We start from the raw sequence: 22199 nt of genomic DNA on the forward strand, positions 1-22199 counted from the left end.
ATTAACCACAGGCTAGATTATATTAGAGTTGTTTCTGGGTTTTTTCTCCCTACTAGATTAGAAACAAGAAAGCTGAAACCATTCTCCACAGCTTTAACAGTACAGTTGACCCTTGAACAACACAGGTTTGAATGGCCCAGGTCCACTTATACATGGATTGTTTTCCCCCCAAAAAATGGGGAAAACTGGGAAATTTTTTTGGAGATTTGCAACAACTTGAAAAAAATCGCAGACTGCCTAGAAATATCAAAAAAAATTAAAAGTTAGGTATTTCATGAATGCATATAATTATATATATAGCATATAACGTGTTAATAGACTGTATGTTACTGGTAAGGCTTCTGGTCAACAGTAGGCTGGCTACTACTAGTTAAGTTTGGGGGAGTCACAACTTATACATATACTTTGGTGGGGTGGGAGTCGATGCTCCTAACCTCCGTGTTGTTCAAGGGTCAACTGTATTCAGATCTCAACAAAATGGTTGGAGTAATTTGAGTGGCTTTGTTTCTTTCTGTTTTATCGATGAGTTTATTTTTGGACACTGGCTACTTGTTTAAAAAAATTATTTCACATCCTATATAGATTTCTACATTAAAGCATTGTTTAACTGGTAGTGTGTTCTCTGATCAGTGTGTTAAGATCATACTCTGTAGAGTACTGCACTTTGAGAAGTTTTATGATGGTTGTGAGTTTTTATTTTTGCCTGTGTGTGTTGTTCTTTGGTTTGGGGTAGGGGTAGGTTTTTAGAGTGTCCTCATGTTCAGTAATCACAGAAGTAGTTTAGTTTTCAATAAAGATGTAAGATTCAGACAGTTCTTGAAATCATACAAGCCTTTTTTGACGGAAATTGGCAAGGTGAGTAGAGGTAGAAGTGAGATATAATACTAGTCTGAACTACATAGTTCATATGTTAAAAACTCAGTCTGTTTAAATGATCTTTGATGAATGAGGGAAGATTATTAATATTAAGTATCTTCTGTGAAGATGGCCTGTCTCTTACCTTTATATTTTTAAAAAGTTGAAGCACTAGATGCTAAAAGGTAGATGAATTACTTAGTTGCTTTTAGAAAAGAATTACAAGCAATAGAAATGGAAACAACAGATTTTTATTTTGGTTTGTAGTTTGCACCTGATATTGTTTGCTTACATATGGTCATAAAATGTACAGATTTAAGATAGCACACTTGACATATTTATGCTTTTTGCTTTTTATATTAGTCTTTTAAGATGATGTGGAAGATTATACTTTTAACTAGAATTATGTAGGTTTTTTAATTCATTGAAGCCTTGGTTTTTCCCGAGTAAAAATTTTGTGTCTTTATATGGCAAATATATAGTTAAAATTTTATAGTTAAAAAATTTACATGTTTTACTCTCCCATGTAACCTCAAGAATATCCCAGATTTAAGTATGGTATATGGCATTAAATGTTCTTCATGAGGTGTAGCAGAGTATAACCGAAAGGGAATTATTCAGATATAATAGTTAAAAAAAAACCTTAGTCTAGTTATTAGCTATGCATCCTTGAATAAGGATTTATTAAGGATTTAGCTTCTCTAAGCCTATTGTGTCACAAGTAAAATGGAGATTATATCCTTGTCTCAGAGTGTTGTTAAGATAGCATTATATATTAGTGTTCTAAGGCTGCTGTTACAAATTACAACTAAGTGGCTTAAAACAGATTTATTGTCTCACAGTTCTGAAGGTTAGAAGTCAAATTAAGGTGTCAACAGGGCCATACTCCCCTTGAAGGCTGTAAGCACAATCCTTCCTTGCCTCTTTCTGGCTTCTGATGGTTGCTGATAACACTTAACGTTCTTTGGCTTGTAGACATAGCACGCCAGTCTCCGCCTCCATCATTACCTGGCATTCTCCTTATGTGTCTGTCCTAATTTTCCTTCTCTTATAAGGACACCAGTCATTGGATAAGAGCCCAACCTACTCCAGCATGACACCTCATTTTAACTTGATTACATTTGCAAAGATCCTATTTCCAAATAAAGTCAAATCCACAAGTACCAGGAGTTAAGACTTGAACATATCTTTTGGGGAAGCCCAGTTCAGCCCAGTACCATGTAAACTCTGGTCCCCCCAAATTCACGTTCCGCCCACATGCAAAATACATTCACCCCATTCCAGCATCCCCAGGAGTCTTGAACCATTCCAAAAATCCCAAATCTTATTTTCTAAATCAGGTGAGATTCTGAATGTGGTCTACCCTGCGGCAAAATTCCTCTCCATCTTTGGGTCTATGAAACCTAGGAAACAAGTTATCTGCCTCCAAAATACAGTCATGGGACAGGCATAGGTTAGACAGTCCCATTTGCAAAAGGCAGAAATTGGAAGGAGGAAAGGAGTTACATGGCTGTTACAGTCTACTCTGAATGTTCCATATATTTCTTTTGAAAAGTAATCAGAGAAAAAAAATAGCGAACTGAAAGTACTAAGTGTATGGGCTCTGGGTTAGAACTAACTGAAGGTAATAGCTTAAAGTGGAATAGGTCATCCTCATTTTAGACTTTTTCCAACTATGCATTCTTTATCATTTATTCTTTGCCCACTCCAACTAACTAGTCATCTTTCATTATCATCTTATCATTCTTGAGCTTTCCAGAGCCTCGCCTTCTGAAAGGGACTCTGCCTAGTAGCCTATATGTAGTTGTACCCTTTTCGGGACCCTGAATCTACTTGGATTACCATTTTTATTTGAAATTAGTAGTTGAAAACTTGCTCTAAAATGAAACCTTAATTTATCTTGATTCTAATTTGTTAGCCTCCAAACCTCTATCAGAATAATCTTCAGGTAGATTTGTTTTTAAATAAAAGCTATCCACTGGGAAAGATTTGAGAATCTTTATTTTTTAAAAAATAGAAAAAGTAGGGGCTTCCCTGGTGGCGCGGTGGTTGGGGGTCCGCCTGCTGATGCGGGGGATGCAGGTTCGTGCCCTGGTCCGGGGGGATCCAACGTGCCGTGGAGTGGCTGGGCCCATGAGCTGTGGCCGCTGGGCCTGTGCGTCTGGAGTCTGTGCTCCGCAGCGGGAGAGGCCGCAGCGGTGAGAGGCCCGCGTACCGCAAAAAAAAAAAAAATAGAAAAGGTAAATAAATAAAAGAATAGGCTCAGGAGTTGTTATTCCAGATCCCAGGGAGGTGGAAAATAATGAAAAGAAAAAACTTTTGAGATTTATTTTGTGGTGGTTTCAGTTTTATATTTTTCTCCCCTGTGTTTTTCACAGTATTAAGATCTTTTTGATTTCTGGTATTAAATAGGGAAGGATTCTAAAACAATGGACTTCTCAAGGAAATTAATGAAAACTTATAAAATCATATTATTTCTACTAGGATAGTTGTGAGGTGTTTGCCTTCATTCAGTTGTCATGAATGAACTTGATAGATGCCTATGTAAATAGCGTATAAGGGGCAGCACACTACTGTGTGATGAGCTCTGGCCTAAGACTCCTGGTTGCCTAGCTGCATGTCACATCACTTTTGGATTATAGTGACTTCATCTGTGAAATTATAGTACAGATCTCCATGTCCCATACACTCTTATTAAGCTAGTGATTAAGAAGTGATAAATGATAGGGGTGAGGTCAGTGATCAATTGAAGGGACTGTTACCGTTTAACACATTTGGTGCAGAACACATCTTTTAGTTGACCAGTAGCAATGGTATGAATATAGATGACCAATTTGTATGTTTGTTTTTAACTAATTTTGAAATAATCTCAGACTTAAGAGGAAATCATTAACAATTAAAAAAAACCTAGCCAGATTCTCCAAATGTTATTTAACTGAATTTGCTTTATTGTTGTTTCCCTCTCCTCGCTTCCCCTCTCTGCATTTGCCTGTCCCTTCACACCCATTTTTTTTCCCTGATAACTTTTGAAAGGAAGTTGCAGACAGTGTCCCTTACTCATGAACATATCAGTGTGTGTGTGTGTCCTGAAAGTAAGGACATTCTTTTGTCAAAGTCAGGAACTTAACAATACTACTATCAAATCAGCTGACTTTATTCACTTTGCCAGTTGTCTCATTGAAATCCTTTATAAGAGAAAGGCGGCGGGGGGGCATTGGGGCGGAGAGGGCGATTGATGGATTTGGGGGCTCACACATGACATTTATTTGTCGTGACTCTTATTAATCTTGAACTATTTCTCAGTCTTTTATGACCTCAACATTTTTGAAACGTATAGGCCAATTTTGTAAAATATTCCTCAATCCCAAAATAGTTTTGGATGACATGCTTTCAGTGTTTAAAAACAACCAGTTTTGGTTTTTTTTTCCCCACGTGGCTTGTAGGGATCTTAATTTCCTGACCCGGGATTGAACCCAGGCCCTCAGCAGTGAAAGTGAGGAGTCCTAACCACTGGACCACCAGGCAATTCCCTAAAAAACCAAATTTTAAATGTTTAATGTATATTTTAAATTGAGTTGAAATGCTTATTTAATTAATTTGTAAGGAAACGAAGGTATCCTGGCCCTTTGTGAAATTAATTTTTCAACTTTATAAATGAAAGTGCTAATTAGTCTTCTAGAACTGAAGTTCCGAGATTTTTTAAAACTCAAGGCAGTTTGGCATCATTAGACATTTTAAGTTGTCAAAGTGCATCAGGAGTTTGGTATATTAGGAGCTGATAGAATATAATCAAGAAATATCTAGACACAGGAGGAATTCTGTTGGATATTGATAGGACTACTTGGAAGGTACCAAATAAAATTGTCTTTTCTGGGGTAAGTATGTATTTTGAATTTGGTGTTGAAACCTTTAGTGCATTAAGAATAAAGAGGTAGGATTAGGCCTTGTTTCAAGTAGTGATAAGCAGTGGTACAGAGATAGTAATGAATAAGAAGGAGAAAAGTGAACAATTAGGGTACTATTAGGAAATTCATGTGAAAAGTAGGTTTGGAATAATGACTTGAAAAGTAAGCTGAAGAATATAGAGAAGGTACTCTAGCAGGATGCTGTAGGTTTTTAGTATAAAATGACATCATCAAAGTGGCCTTTGAATGGGAAGATATAATTGTTGTTTATGAAAAACAGATTGGAATGATAAGCAGAGCACCCCTACCCTACAAAAGTTTAAAGAATTGTTATCGAGACTATCAGTTATTGTTGTGAACGGTTGATGGTACTATAAACAGAAATAAAATAGGGGACTAGAAGGATTAATAGTGAAGAGATCAAGACAGTATTAAAAAACTGAATTCTTTTACTTTTTAGACTTTTCATACATGAGCACGATTTATGTAGAACTGGAATGAACATGAGAATTTGATGTCAATGACTTTGGTGTATAAAACGGCTTGTTAAAGTTACACACTTTTAAGATACTATAGAACTAGACCATAGGCAGTTGATATTACATTAAATATGTATAAATATTTGTGTACTCGCTATGTATGGGGCATCGTTTTAGGTACCACGTATCTAGCACGTAGGCGAACGTGATTCTATGGCACTTACATTGGAAATGGGGCTGAGGATTCAAATAAATAATAAATATGTATAATATACTGGATGATGGGAAATTTAATGAAGAAAAATAAAGCTAGGGCAGTGGGGACTGAAAGTAAAAGAGGGATATTCTAACCTGCTTCACTCTCCAGGATTATAACTCTTTTACTGCTCCTTGTCCCTGTAACTCTTTTTGGCCTTTAATGCCTCTCTATAACTTTGCACTGACAGTGTGTCCTTGGCACCATCTATACTTTGTGGCCTGGATTGTACATACAGCACTATTCTAAATAGAAGTGATATACAATAGTGAAAGCTGGCGGTGGGTTTTGTTTATCTGAACTACTAAATCTGCATTTTATAATTTTCTATACATTTTTCTTTTTTAAAAGGACACTGTCAAGTACTTTTAAATGGTTATTTGTAATAAGAACAATTACCTGCTTCTATTTATTTTTGTTTTTATCAACTGCCCTTTAGTAGTATTCTTTGGAATGGGATATAAGTTAAAAAGGCTTTTTATTCATTTGTTTTAAATGGTCAACATTAAAGCTCTAGGAATAATAAATATGTTTACTGCTACTATTTCTTGTCTGTAAAACAGTAGTATTTTATGGAGAGTAATTTTTAAGTAAAAAATTTTAATAGTGTGTAATTTGGCTTTATTATCTGATATTGTGGGTTTTTTAAGTTTGAAACTTAATCGGGTTAACTAAGAAATCATTTTTCTTTACATACAAGTATATATGACTTAATGAATTTTTATATATTCCAAAAAAGTACAGATTTAGTTGGTGTTCTGTTAACACTGTGAGTAAATTTCAATTAAACTTTTAGTGGCTTAAAATCTGAGTTTGCTAGCTGTTTGTAACTTGCTTGTTAATGTAACTGAAAATTTTGTTGGTTTCAGTGTTCTGGTATTGATACTAGTATGTATGACATTAGTTGTTATAATTATGTTTTAAACTAAGCTTCCAAGAACAAATACAGGTTTTGTGTATGACGTTAGACGTTTTTAAACTAAACTGCCAAGAACAAATTACAGGTTTATTTTTCTCGTGTTTTCTAGTCTCTTTTTTCCCCCATATTATAGCCAGACACATTAAGTAAATGTGTGAGATTTCTCCTTCAACTTTAATTTTCTGTTATACCATATAGGAATTAGTGGGGTGAATATTTCTATATTGACTGACTTCTTGGTTTAAATGACTTTTATTTGAGGAATGACTTTGTCAAAAATATTTGCTGACCACAGCTACTTTGTTGTAGGAGGACTGACAAATGGTAGTGGTCGATATATCTCTGCAGCACCTGGAGCAGAAGCAAAATATCGAAGTGCTTCAGGCACTTCCAGTCTGTTTAGCTCCAGCAGCCAGCTCTTTCCTCCTTCTCGGCTTCGGTATAATAGGTCTGATATTATGCCTTCTGGCCGAAGTAGATTGTTGGAAGATTTCAGAAACAACCGCTTCCCAAACCTTCAACTTAGAGACTTGATTGGACACATAGTTGAGTTTTCTCAAGACCAGCATGGTTCTAGGTAGGTGATTATTATTTATGATACTTTCTATTGCATTTTTGCTTTGAAAGAGCCAAAGTTTTTCTGGACTAGAATGATTTAACCTTTATAAAAGTTAGAATTGTTTAAAAAATAAATATCCAATATGGATTTTTCTTTCCTGTTAGGATGAACTATAAAAATACAGGTTTTTAATTTATTTTCTATGGTTCTTCAGTTTTCTATAATAAAAATACAACAATGTCCTTTTATTGGATTATCTTTGTTACATTGACAGAATACATTTGATTTCTTCAAATATCCTTTTGAAAATAATGCTCCAAATTACATTTATGGACTTGTGTCCCTGATATATACTTTGTCTAAAAAAATGTTTAAAACAAAGTTTACATTAAACAGACCACGTGTACTGTAATGCTTGAGGTACATGCAAATTAGTGTTCTCAAGATAATACATAGAAAGGAAAATAGTAGTAGAATTCTAACACATTTATTAAATTTGAGGTATCTTTTAAAAGTAAATCTAAAATTTTTTAAAGTAATTTTTGATTATATAGTTGCATACAAATTTTATCTTCCTATGGTTGAAAGTTCTTAAAGTTCCTTAAGAGTAGCAACTCGACCTTGTGTCACTCACAATGGCTAGCTTTTTTTTTTGGCCGTGGCATGGGGGATCTTCCCCAACCAGGGATCGAACCCATGCCCCCTACATTGGGAGCACGGAGTCTTAACCACTGGACCACCAAGGAAGTCCACAGTGGCTAGCTTAGTTAGGAATTAAGTTGTGTCTCATGAATTTTATTTCTAAAGGTTTCTTTTATTATGTTCTAAAAATACTTAGTAATAATATGATTATTAAAAATAAATAAATACCAGTAATATCTTTGTAGTTTTTCATTGATTATAATAGAACGAGAACTAACTTGAGGCATTAAACATCTTCATGTCCAGATTTTTTGCCAGTCTAACTAGAAGTTATTTTAAATTAAGGTGTTAACAAAGAAATGCTCCATAACTTTTGTTCTTTTTATTTTAAATTGAATAAAATGTATTAGTACTGTTTCTGGAAATGATTTTATTTATGTGAATATGTATATATACACACACACACACACACACACACACACACACACACACACACACACATATCCAATATATATCAGGGTGTATAATACTCGAGTCAGATTCGGATATTGCCGGAGCTTATTATCAATATACTGTCATGGCATTAAAATTTTTCCCACATAGATTCATACAGCAAAAGCTAGAGAGAGCTACTCCAGCTGAGCGACAGATGGTATTTAATGAAATTCTACAAGCAGCCTATCAATTAATGACAGATGTTTTTGGCAACTATGTTATACAGAAATTTTTTGAGGTAAGCACACATACATGTTTGTATATGCTTAATGCTTAGGAAAGCTCTGAGAGTTGGGTGAGTTTATTTTCATATAAAAATATGTGAGCTTGGGAGAAAATATTTACAGATCATATGTCTGATAAAGATTTTATATCCAGAATATATGAAGAATTCCTGAAACTCAACAACGGAAAGACACCTCAGTTAAAAAATGGACAAAGGGCTTGAATAGACATTTCTCCATATGAGATATTCAAATGTGCAGTAAGCACATGAAAAGAAGCTCAGCACCCTTAGTCATTAGGGAAATGCAAATCAAAACCACAAGGAGAGTCTATTTTACATCTAGTGGGATGGCTGTAATTTAAAACACAGAAAATAACGAATGTTGATGAAGACGTGGAGAAATGAGAACCCTTGTACATTGTTGATGGGAATGTAAAATGGTGCAGCCACTGTGGAAAAGTTTGGCAGTTCCTCAAAAAACGAAACATAAAATTACCATATAACCCAGCAATTCCATCCTAGGTGTATACCCAAAAGGATTGAAAACAAGGACTTAAACACCAATGTTCATTTCAGCATTGTTTATAATAGCCCAAAGGTGGAAACAGTCCAGCAGATGAATGTATAAACAGAATGTGGTATATACATGCAGTAGAATATTGTTCAGCCATAAGAAGGAATGAAGCTTTGATACATGCTTACACATGGATGGAACTAAGTGAAATAAGCCAGGTACAAAAGAACAAACATTACAGGGCTCCATTTATGTGAAATACCTAGAATAAGCAAATTCATAGAGACATAAAGTCGACTAGGGTTTCCTAGTCTTACTAGTAGACCGGTTGGGGTAAGAGGGGGAATAGGGGGTTATTGCTTAAAGAGTACAGTGTTTCTGTTTGGGGCAATGGAAGAGATTTGGAATCAGATTGTGGTGGTGATTGCACATGGTGAGAATATAGTCAATGCCACTGAATTAAAAATGGTTAAAATGTCGTATTTTATGGTATATATTTTTTAAGTGTATGGTCTTACATTAAATGAGAAGTTTAATACCAATCCTGATTAATATTTGAAATATATTTGAAAATATAAAGCATTAGGAGTAAGTCTTATGTGAAGCAATTAATGAATAGTAGTACAGTCTTTATGTGGATTTGTTAGGTGTCATTTATTTTGTAATTCAGAAAATTTTTTAGTTTATAACTAAACATCTATGTTGTAGCTTGACTTAACAGATTTCCTCCACAGTCAGAATATAGTTGAGAATTATCTGGTCTGAATGTATGCCTCAGAAATTCATTTTATTAGAAGACAGTGGGGGTGTTTATTTGAAATGAAGAGTGAAGATGTTTACTTTAAAAGAATAACAGGTGGTTAATATGTTAGTAAAAAGGAAATAGTAGATAGAATGACTTACCCTCTAAAAAGTGATATTATTTCAAGCATCTCTGGGTCTATCTTAATTCGCTTTTACCTAAATGCCTTCTCCCTACATACTTGCCAAATGTGATATTTTATAAATAGATTAAATAGACTGCAAACAGTGGGTTATTCAAGTTTAACAAAATAATATTATAGTCATTTTTATTAATTTTTTTTTTCTGTCAGTTTGGGAGTTTGGATCAAAAATTAGCCCTGGCTACTCGTATTCGTGGTCATGTTCTACCCTTAGCATTGCAGATGTATGGCTGCCGTGTTATTCAGAAAGCATTAGAGTCTATTTCATCTGACCAGCAGGTAATTGTAAGTTAAGACAAAATTTTTGTATTATTTTATCCAATTTAAAAATTTTTATCTTACAATAATCTTGGAGTGAAATGTTAAATATTTGCACAGACTAAAATATTTTTTAAAATGTATCTCAAACAGTATGTAATTAATTGAAAGTTACACAACACATCTTTGATCTGTCCTTTGTTCATTTTCTTCATCTTTTCATTTCTAAGTGAAAGTGAGTACCTACTGTATGTCAAGCAGAGTGCTAGATGGCAGGTGTTTCTGCTACCACTACTCACTTGATTTTCTGTAGTATCAGGAATACATTTTACTATTCCCAGTGTTTATTTGGATTACACTTAAACTTCTATCATAAGAATAAATATTTTAAAACCAATTGTATTCCTAACAATTTTATGTATGCCAGTTAAAAATGTATATACAGGGAATTCCCTGGTGGTCCAGTGGTTAGGACTCCGCGCTTTCACTGCTGAGGGAGTGGTTCAGTTCCTGGTCGGGGAACTAAGATCCCACAAGCCGCGCGACGTGGCCAAAAAAAAAAAAAAAGTATATACAAAGTTTTAAAAATTTCATTCAACAGGAAAAGTAGCCTCAAGCATCCTCTTAACAAGATTTACAGTTCTTTAAGAGAAAAGAGAGCACATATAAATTAATTGGGAAGTATACCATGTTCTTGGATGGAAAGGTCTAAGTATTTTAAGTAAAAAAGGGATTAGTACAATTCCAATTATGTACTCCTAGGAATTTTCCTGTAAATGATCAAAATAAATTTTTAAATTATTTTAAATAGACAAGGATATTAAGGAGAGTAGGGGATGAGGAAAATTGCTTATCCGCTAGATTTTTTAAAGAAACTGTAGCATCGCTAATTAATTAGCATGGTTTGCACATGAGGTAAACAGACTTTTAAAGTGAAATTCATAACCTCCCATAGATACTGTATATAAGTGGTTTATGTATTATAATGAAATGTAATAAGAGTAAAGAAAATAATTATTTCTTAAAAGGTATTGGTAATTAGTAAGTTTGGAAAGAGATTGGCTCTGACTTTCAACCTACATTCATATGATAAATTCCAGAATTAAAGGCAATAATATATATGGATGGATATGTCTGTGTTATGTATATACATTAATCACAGCAGTGAACATCTGTGAGAAAATAGCATTGTTCCTCTTGAGGAAATCCTGAGTTTTAGAGTCATTGAAGATGTGTCATAATGGAGAGAGATTAGATTAACAGTTTGACTGTATTGGTACTTAGAACTTCTCTGCTCTTAACTCTCAGACTGGTATAGATACTTTAAAGATACTTTGGGAACAGTTCTCAGAGCTTTCTGAGATGCCCTTCCCAGATTATAATCCTCAAGTTTGGCTTGAGTAAAATTTTCCAATTCTTTCTTTTAAAAAAACCCCAATATCTTACGTGTCTTTAATATTTGAAAATATAAAACATTGGGAGTAAGCTTCAGATGATTAATGGTATTACATTTCCTCTTTGGATTCCTTGACAAGGGATCGAACCCAGGCCCTCGGCAGTGAGAGTGCAGGGTCCTAACCTCTGGACCACCAGGGAATTCCCTCCTGTTTGGATTCTTAAGTACATTTCATTTTGTAATTTAGTCCATATTTTTAGTTTATAACTAACATTTGTGTGATATCTTGACTTCAGGGATTCCTCTAGTTATGTCAGAATACAGTTGAGAGTTTTTTGGGTGAGAGAGTTTTGGGGATTTTTTTGGCTGTGTTGGGTCTTCGTTCCTGCGCGCGGGCTTTTTTTAGTTGCAGCAAGCAGGTGCTACTCTTTGTTGTGGTGCGCGGCTTCTCATTGCAGTGGCTTCCTTTGTTGCCGAGCACGGGCTTTAGGCGTGCGGGCTTCGGTAGTTGCAGCATGCGGGCCCTGGAGCGTGTGGGCTTCAGCAGTCGTGGCGTGCGGGCTCCGTATTTGTGTCTGGTGGGCTCTAGAGCGCAGGCTCCATAGCTGTGGCGCACAGGCTTAGTTGCTCCGTGGCATGTGGGATCTTCCCGGACCAGGGATCAAACCCGTGTCTCCTGCATTGGCAGGTGGATTCTTAACCTCTGTGCCACCAGGGAAGTCCCTGGGTGAGAGAAATTTTAAATGTGAATACCGGGAATTCCCTGGTGGTCCAGTGGTTAGGGCTCTGCACTTCCACTGCGGAGGACATGGGTTCGATCCCTGGTCAGGGAACTAAAACCCTGAATGCTGCACGGCGCAGCCAAAAAAAAAATGTGAATATGTTTACACTAGGTGTACTCCATTTCTTCACAGTACTATTTCCTGTTGCACTAAGAAGGCATGCAGGTTATTGTGTGGCTACCTGTATTTTCCCCTAAGGATTAAGATGTTTATTTAATGAAGTCTTACAAACTTACGAGAAAAATATTAAGATTGTTAGTTAAAAGAAAATGCACTTAGTAAATAAACCTTACTGTAAATAAGTTTAACCTTATTAGTAATCAAATATAAAATTGAAAGGTGTCATTTTTGCCCATTAAATGAGCAAAAATCTAAAATCTCCTGAGACTCTGTCCCTGAAGAAGGTATCAAATGATAAAGGAAAGTTATACTGAGTCAGGTTCTTATTTTGTTTTTTGGCCGCATCAAGTGGCTTGTGGGATCTTATTTCCCCGACCAGGGATCAAACACAGGCCCCAGCAATGGAAGCTCAGAGTCCTAACGCCTCGACTGCCAAGGAATTCCCTGAATCAAGTTCTTTGTTATAAGATTATTAAAAAGAAGAGTAAAAGTGCTCAACAATAATTTCTTCTCATAATTGAGATATTACGTGAAAATCACATAGCCCATCAGTGCTCACTCAGCTCCTTACCCTTTTCCGGTCACTTGATAAACTCAAGGAGCCATCAAAAATAATTACTTGGGGGAATTCCCTGGCAGTCCAGTGGTTAGGACTCCTCGCTTCCACTGCAGGGGGCACAGGTTCAATCCCTGGTCGGGGAACTAAGATCCCGCATGCTGTGCGGCACAGCCAAAAAATGATAATAATAATTATTAATTGGGGGAAGGGGTATGCTAAGTGGATAAAAAAACGTAGAATTCTAAAATCATTATCTTAGTTGTCAGCTGAGAAAGATAAGTGGAAGATGTACACAGTGAAGATAGTAGTATATAGCAAATTGAGTACCACTAAGTTATATTTCAGCAGGTATCATTTACATTATAATCCTGTAAAATGTTTTAGTAATTCTCACCTTCAGTGGCTTCTGCTTATTACACTTTGGGGGATGGGGTGGGAATTTTAAACTTTGACGTATAAAAAATTGCAAACAAATTTTTGAGTATACTTTTGTTCCTATCTCAGTACTTTTATGTAAAATCCTTCTATGCTGTTTGGTGAGATAATTTAAATGTCTTCTCTTTTGCAGAGTGAAATGGTAAAGGAGCTAGATGGTCACGTACTGAAATGTGTGAAAGATCAAAATGGAAACCATGTTGTACAAAAATGTATTGAATGTGTTCAACCACAGTCACTACAGTTCATCATTGATGCTTTCAAAGGACAAGTAAGATTGATTTTTGGCTTCTAATTAGTTAGAATTTGAGTGTTAACTGACATGTTTTTTATAAATCGAAAGATAATACCCAGTACTTTCATACAAAAATAGGAGATACATACTGAATGTTCATTAATTTCTGCCTCTTTTATAGAGTGAGTCAATAGATAGCTTCATTTTTTGCAGCTGAAAAATGTAGAAATATGAGTTTAATTTATATTACTCTAAGAAGTAAAGAAAGACAACTACTGTTAGAATTGTAAACCCAACAGTGTTTTCCAAATTTTCTGGGAGAGGGAGAGGAGGGAAGAAGGCTTAGGACTGTATAATAAAAGGCAAAATAAATATCAGTAATTAAAAACATAATAATTAATAGCTTCTAATTACAACATGCACTACCCCTACTGCACAATCCATTCCTTGTCATTATTACATGCCTTCCATCTTCTGATTAGGTTCCTTTTGATCAAAATATCCGTTAGTGAACTTACGGTTACCGGCGGTGGGTGAAGGGATAGTTAGGGAGCGTGGGATTGACATGTACACACTGCTGTATATCAAATGGATAACCAACGAGGACCTACTGTATAACACAGGGAACTCTGCTTAATGTTATGTGGCAGCGTGGATAGGAGGGGAGTTTGGGGGAGAATGGATACATGTATATGTATGGCTGAGTCGCTTTGCTGTGTACCTGAAACTATTACAACATTGTTAATCGGCTATACTCCAATATAAAACAAAAAGTTTTTTAAAAATCAGTATAAAAAGAAACAAAAAGGATGTCCATTAGCTCCTAAATTCAGTACCCTGCTTCCCAGCCTTTGTCACATGACAGTTGGCATATTATCAATAAATGTGAATTCCCCATTCTATTTGAAATTAATTCAGCATGTTATCAAAAACCTGTCCTTCCAAAAATGTCACAAAATGGAAATTTATTTCTTCTAATTGTTTTAAGGTGTTTGTACTTTCAACTCATCCTTACGGCTGCAGAGTAATCCAGCGCATCCTAGAGCACTGCACTGCAGAACAGACCTTACCTATCTTAGAAGAACTTCACCAACATACAGAGCAGTTGGTACAGGTATAAACTCCCTAATATTTTGAAATGTTTATATATTTTTGAAAATATTCTGATTTTTTAAAAAGGAAATATAATTTATTGTTAACACATTATAGAAACACTCAGTGAGACAAAACCTGTGGTATTCTCCTGATTGTACTATTGGATTTTTAGAAAATTGATGAATATCTTTTTAAAGAATTACCATTATTCTTAAGGAAAGTAATTTTTTAATATCTGCACTTAGGATCAGTATGGCAATTATGTTATTCAGCATGTACTGGAACATGGTCGACCTGAAGACAAGAGCAAAATTGTTTCTGAAATCAGAGGAAAGGTCTTAGCCCTGAGTCAACACAAATTTGCCAGGTATTGCGTTATTTTCTAATTCCAGGGGTCAAGTCTTTCAACTCTCTGGCTTTTATTAGTAAGCACAGAAATGCATGTAGAATATAGCGTTGGAATATAGTCTTTCTTAGTAGAGGCAAAAGGTACATAATAGAATGTTGCTTTTGTTCTTATAGAATTTACACGACAAATTGGTTTGCCCTTGTATATTCCATTTTTGAAATCTGTATTTGGAAAATTATTTCTCCCCAAGATGTGTAAATAAATGCAAATCTAATTTATTTAGTGCATGTTTATGAAAGCCTCAGACCTTATTAATGACCTACTTCCCCCCCTTGAATTACAGTTTTATTTATTATTTAATTATAATTTTGAGGCCTGTAATTAAACTTACAGATATCCAATATGAGTTCTTCTATGATATTAATTTCTGTTTTGAAAGTAACTGTAAGAGAATTACAAGAGAATCCTGTTTTGACTCTTCTGTCTTCCAGTGCGTTGAGCAGGTACTTTCAAAAACCAAGGAAATTTTTCTATTAAATTTAACAAAATAACTTTTTGTGTATGTACTTTAAATTTTTAGCAATGTAGTAGAAAAGTGTGTTACTCATGCCTCCCGTGCTGAGAGAGCATTACTGATTGATGAAGTTTGCTGCCAGAATGATGGTCCTCACAGTGCCTTATACACCATGATGAAGGACCAGTATGCCAACTATGTAGTTCAGAAGATGATTGATATGGCTGAACCTGCTCAGAGAAAGATAATCATGCACAAGGTAATACAGTTTGTAGCACTTAAAATAGATGATTCAATTTGTGTGACTTCAGGCTACTCATTTAACTTCCCTAGGCTTTAATTTCCTCAGAATTGTTACAACTGCAGAAAAAAAAAATTTTTTTTTTTACATCTTTATTGGGGTATAATTGCTTTACAATGGTGTGTTAAGTTTCTGCTTTATAACAAACTGAATCAGTTATACATATACATATGATCCCATATCTCTTCCCTCTTGCGTCTCCCTCCCTCCCACCCTCCCTATCCCACCCCTCTAGGTGGTCACAAAGCACCTAGCTGATCTCCCTGTGCTATGCCGCTGCTTCCCACTAGCTATCTGTTTTACGGTTGGTAGTGTATATATGTCCATGCCTCTCTCTCGCTTTGTCACAGCTCACCCTTCCCCCTCCCCATATCCTCAAGTCCAGAAAAACATTTAAAATCAGTGGGAAACTGTTGGCAGATGTAGGTATGGAATACCCCTTTATTAAATTCTTAAGGTAATCAACTCAGTAAAATCACATTCATTTCTCATCTATTTACCTACCATTAGTTAGCATTGTTTTTCCTTTCACAGTCTATTTAGGTATATTTGATTTGCCATAATACATTGGCTGAACATTGATTTTAAAATCTGATTAGATTTTCTCGCCTAGTAAATTTTCTTAAAGAGAAAATTTATATCGGTTTGATTTTTTTTTTAATCAATTAAGCTGTTTTCTCTCTCTGTCCTGCTAGAATCAAATGATTCTTTAAGAAATCATTAATTTCCACAGGAAAACTTACTGTTAAAAAGAACACTGGTAGTATTTTTGCCCTCTTGATTTTTTGTGTTTTTAAAAATTTAGTATTTCTGCTTAAGAATATATAACTATAACATTTTTTTCAGTCTTATTTTTAACAACTACATTATTTAATCAATATCATATTTAGGGCATTTTGATTATTTAATAACTTCTTAGCAGTGTTTATATAAACAACTTTGCATAATTAAGTGTTTTTGTAAGGTAAATCCCTAGATGTGGAATTGCTGGCACAGAGCATGTGAACATGTTACATTTTAGTAGATTTCTGCCAAGTAGCTCTCCAGAAATCTTGTACAAGTTTACAGATCTATCTAGTATTTGAGAAGAGTGCCTGTTTTACTGTTATCTCATCAATACCAGTTATTATTTATAAAATCTTTGCCAGTCTGGATGGAAAGATAATGATATGATTCTTCTCATTCGCATTTTTGAAACAATTAAGGAGATATTGAACGTGTTAAATGTATTAGCTATCACACGTCTGATTGCTTGTTCATGTCTTTTGCTCCATTTTGTATTGAATTTTTGTCCAGTTGCTTAGAGTTATAGAATTTTGCCCTCGTAAACCTTAGAATATAATAGCTCATTAGTGATACTTCTCTGCTATGTTTGGAGCCCCTCTACTGTTTGCATGTGTAGTAGTTTATAGGAATAGTGGTTTGTTTATTCATTGAACAATTTTGAGAGTAGAAGTTGGGAGAGATTGAGTGGAACAGAACTGCTTTTGCAAACAACTTTCTTTGGATTTGAGTTTTAAAATTTCAATTATTCTTCCAAATCACCCAAATTTGGGGGCACTTTTTTAAGGAATCAGAAACTAAAATAACTTAGATTTCCTAAGCAGATCATTTATTTTTCAGATTCGACCTCACATTACTACTTTGCGAAAATACACATATGGGAAGCATATACTGGCCAAGTTGGAAAAATATTATTTGAAAAATAGCCCAGATCTAGGGCCTATTGGAGGACCACCAAATGGAATGCTGTAAAGGAAAAAGAGAAGATGATGTAACCATGTGAGAGGAACGTTTCTTTTGTGAATTATCAAAACACAACTCAACTATGAATCTTCAAATTTTTTTTAAAGTGAAACTATTTATTGACTTTATTCATCCATTTGTAAATTTTTTAAGGTTCTTGTGTATATTTGGGGGTGGGGGGTGGTGAATTATAAATTATATTCAGCCCTGAGTGGAGACCTATCAGATTGGATTGCTGGCAAAGCACAGAATGCCTGTATATGATGTAACTGTATCAAAAAATGCTGTCACATATTTTGTAAATTTTTACCTTGTAAAGTCACAAAAATAGTTTTTAAAGGAAAAAGTACAGTATTCTTTTAATAAACTGGCTTGCAGTCTGGTAGGTCTATGGACCCCATAGCACAACAGGTTTATAGAAATGTATATAGAAATATAGTCCTTATGGGTTTTTTTTTTTTGTCCTTTGTGTGAAGCCTTTTATAACAGATTAACAATCAACTGCATAAATATTATTAATATTTTTAAAAGAAAGTTAAGTTGTATTTTGGTAATTCACAAACTATCATGCAAATAAAAACTCGGCAAGTAAGACAAGAATTAAATGATTTGAAATGAACTTACATTATTTACAGTAGATGTGGTTTTAATACAAATACTGCCCCAAAATGTCTCTGGCAATGTACAGAAGTATTGTATATACTTAAATATGTAATTGTTGTAAGAGGTAGAAAAAACAAAATCATGGTGACACTTCCATCCAGTTAAGTACGCTAAACGAAAAGTTAAGTTCCATTTTAACTTTTCAGTTTGGTTTGCGATGAGAAAGAGTGGAGATTTGTATATTGTTTTGCTTATAGAATTACAAGGACATGTTGAAAAAGTGTTGAGATTTATTTTGCTTTTTCATAGTAGATTCAGAAAGTAGGAACAAGATAGAGGTGAAAAGGGGCCACTGAAAAGTGAATTTGATAGCTCAACATTTAAGCATGATTACATATTCAGATAGCTTTTTTTGCTTCCTATAAATATATGCATTGTGTGTGTGTGTAGTAATAGATGTAAGTTTACACTTTGAAAGCAAATCTTGTTTCAATGTTTATTATAAAAAGCCTTGCTAATTTAGTAATGATGTTTTCTTTGGTTGTACAGGTGTACATTTGTAAACCTTAATGCTGTAAATGGAATTTGTTTTATCTCTTTGGGAAACATTTGCATTTTAGTGTACATTTATGTCCCTGCCCTCTGACCTGGCATATAGTGTTGTATAATGTAAATTTATTTCTCCAAATCAAGAGTGATTTTTTAAAAATTTTTTATCTTTATATGGTTTCAGAAGTATGAACCAGCTTTCTTTTTATTATTGTGAAAAACATTTTGTTTTATAACATAGTTGTTGACTCTGTTAATATGGACATGCTAGGATTTGGATCACTTTCAAGAAGTCAGGGTATTGTGCATAATAGAAAGTATTGGACTGAGATATTTGGTTACCATGGAGGCCAATGCTTTTTCCATCTTATTAAATGTGATGTGACTTTTTTCTTTGTACAGAAGAGTACTGTATTTTTGAATAGCCTACTCCCAAGTAATAGCAAATCTGTATGATAACATTTTTTCTCTGGACATAAGACATAACAGTAACATGATGTACATTTACAAGCGGCCTTATGTACATTTCCCAACAATCTTTTTAAGGCAAAATTGTGACCATATGTGTATAATTAAAATCGTTTTTAATCCTTTGCCTATGAAAATATTTTGGAAAAAAAACTTGCTTTGTATATTCAGTTTCTGAAAGATAAAGAAAGTGCTTTGTATTTTGTTGAAGTCAGTATTTTGTATAAAACTTTTATGTTGACCCACTTATGTTTAATGCTAAAAACTAATGAACCATGCTGTCTCTTTCAATTGAACATGTAAGGGATTTTTTTATTAGAAGTCTGCAGAAGAAAAGCAATCTTCTGAGCACAATATTGAATAAAAAGGTTTTTTCACATAGCTGTTCATATCATGAACCTAAGAATAACGGCATAAAGTTTGGAGTGCCAGGCATACTTTTTCATGTTTGATGTTGAGTTATTCTAGTTTTCTAATAACCCAACATTTCGTGTTGAGGCCATAAAATTTAACCACTTGTCAGTGTCACGGTCCCTTCTCATAGTCACACTAGTTCATCAGCATGTCCCAGGCACAGAAACAGAGCTTTTTTCCCTCCATACAGAACTGCTCTCTGCCACTCTTGCCCACTTTGTTTTGCCAGCCTCAGAATGTCTTGGACCTGTGTTGAACTTTTGTTCCCAGTATCAGCTCATGGTTTCAGGATCAGAGTTGTCCTTGTTGCAGATTGGTGGTGACTTTCCTGGATTTGCACAGTTGAATTCCCGGTTTTCCTTTATCCTTATCTTCTGTTCACACAGGCAAATTATTTCTGCAAATTTAGAAAGTCCTAGAGAATGGCACATTGGGAAACTGAACAGTTGTCTTGGGTTCCTGATGGTCCCATGTATCCCAGTGTTGACAACCAGTCTTCCCAGTATTTTAGGGTTTATTGTATTTTCTAGAAATTTTGCGGTCTGATATTTTTGGTGCCCACCTCTCTAATTCCATCTTTTAATAAATTGGCGTGGAGTTTTGGTATAATCTGAAAATGACATTTCAGAATAAACTTAATTAGGCAGAACCACTTAGGCTTTGCTCTTGGGTGTCTTGATATGGATTGTTTCTGGACCAGTTTGTCTTAAGTCCTGGCTCTTATTGGTTCATATGAAATAATGTTATCTTCACTTCTTTGTATATTATGTATAAATTAGAAAATGAAAAATGTGTGAATAACATTGTATGAAATAAATCTGGTCTTGTGTTTTTCTCTAGATAAAATACCCCTCTGTACCTCAATTACAGTTCCGTTGACCATTCAGATTTACTCTGATTGAAGGAAAACAAAAATATCTTTATCACATGGATGCTAGTCTAGGGCCACTGATGATTACACGGATGGTCTTAATTCTGTCTTTTAATATTCATAATCTAATTACATAGCGTGATTACACACCTCATATGATGAAACGTTAAACCTGTTTCCTTACTGATAAAATGATGGTTTTTGAGGATCAAATTAAATCACATATCCTTACCCACACGTGTTTGTTTCCTTTCCACATGCACTTCAGGAGACTAAGTACAGTTTGGGTTCAGGCACGGATTTAAAGTTAACCTCACTGTTTACAAACCTTGTGAACTTGGGTGTGTTAGCCTCAGAGCCTTCATCTTTACTATGAGATGGAACTATTTTTAAATCCATGGTTTTAAGAATTGAGAATATATATAAAAAGATACCTAGAACCTAATTCTCAGCCGCTGCTAATACTGCTTCCATTTTCCTGTCCCTTCTATAACTAATTTTTTTTAATCTATACAGATAATTCAGTAGAATCCAAAATGGTAATCTTATGAAACTAAATGGGAAAAGGAGTTTTCATCATACACATTGTTTATCCTCCATTTTAATTTTATCCTGGTTTCGTTCTATTCCAAACTGAAAGCCCCTCTGGAGTTGTTTACTTGTGCCACTTGCAGTGATGAAATTAAGGATCCTAAAAAGGAAATAAATGTCATGTCCTCCCACCCTAGCTTATGAACTTCAAAAAAGTAGTTTCCTAAAGTGACCTGGGTAGTGTTCTATAATATTTGCCCTAATGACAGTGGTTTCTCAGAAGGGGGTGGGCGAGTAGGGGAAGGCAGAGGAAGCCCTGAGGAGCAGCATTCAGTGTCTGCCTTACCCATCTAACTTGAAAGGACTGGATTAACATATCTGATGGGATTTGGATGCTACAGACATTTAGTAAATTCATCTCTAGACAGAGGTGAGAAGGAATAGTGCCCACTTGGAAGAGGCTGCAGTGGGCCTCTGGAAGGCACTGCTGAGGGAAAAGGAGTGGGTCAGGCCTAGGTTGGGCCCTGAGGCGTGTGGTCTGTGTGGTAACCCTTTAGGCCTTTAAGTTATCTATCCGCACAGTAGGAATAATATCCTGACTTCCCACAGAACCTCAGATCTGAGAGTACTTTTGATGCTAAGAACCTTACAACTACAGATGGATCCTGTGGGAAGCTCAAAATTAGGTTGAATATTTGTTGAACTTTATTACCTCCACATCCTGTAGATAATTTCTTGTTTATGTTCCAGTCATACAACTTTCTTTTCTAACTATTTACCAGGAACTTAAATGAAATAGCTCTGTACTCTAAACTATTTGATAGTTTAAGAAAGAAATTGGCTACCTTAAGATTCAAATTTTCCTGGGCATTAGCATGTAATGGTTCAGTTTGGATTCTGGAACTAGACTGCCCAGGTTCCTTTAGTTTTACATTGTTAGGCAAGCACTTTGATCTTTTAAGCTTTAATTTCCTCATGTGTAGGCAAGGGAAGAAATACCCACCTCCTAAAACTCTGAGGATTAAATGAAAATATGTGTGACATGCAGGGGCAGTGAGTACTCAGTGCCTCCTGTTACAGTTAACTTTTGAAAAGGTTTTTTGTTTTTAATTTGCCTACATACAGCCTCAAAACATTTGGCTTGGAGCTCACGTTTCTGCAAATGAGCTCTCGATTCAA

At 35.0% G+C, this 22199-nt stretch overlaps 1 protein-coding gene across 4 annotated transcripts in view; it reads left to right on the forward strand.

The window, feature by feature from the left end:
• The window catches only part of PUM2 (pumilio RNA binding family member 2), a 70964-nt gene extending 50248 nt beyond the window's left edge, over positions 1 to 20716 (forward strand). For 2 of the 4 annotated variants that reach the window (XM_065891743.1, XM_065891745.1), the window contains 8 exons: positions 6724 to 6991; positions 8219 to 8348; positions 9945 to 10079; positions 13478 to 13615; positions 14568 to 14693; positions 14920 to 15041; positions 15604 to 15796; positions 17462 to 20716. In XM_065891743.1, coding sequence (XP_065747815.1) covers positions 6724 to 6991; positions 8219 to 8348; positions 9945 to 10079; positions 13478 to 13615; positions 14568 to 14693; positions 14920 to 15041; positions 15604 to 15796; positions 17462 to 17593 — 1244 coding nt within the window. In that variant the 3' untranslated portion in view covers positions 17594 to 20716. The remainder of the gene's footprint in view (positions 1 to 6723; positions 6992 to 8218; positions 8349 to 9944; positions 10080 to 13477; positions 13616 to 14567; positions 14694 to 14919; positions 15042 to 15603; positions 15797 to 17461) is intronic. The other 2 variants (XM_065891744.1, XM_065891746.1) reach the window with 1 other exon arrangement.
• The last annotated feature ends 1483 nt before the right edge of the window (positions 20717 to 22199 follow it).

The sequence above is a fragment of the Phocoena phocoena genome, chromosome 14, assembly GCF_963924675.1.
Source record: "Phocoena phocoena chromosome 14, mPhoPho1.1, whole genome shotgun sequence".
Classification (NCBI taxonomy): domain Eukaryota; kingdom Metazoa; phylum Chordata; class Mammalia; order Artiodactyla; family Phocoenidae; genus Phocoena; species Phocoena phocoena.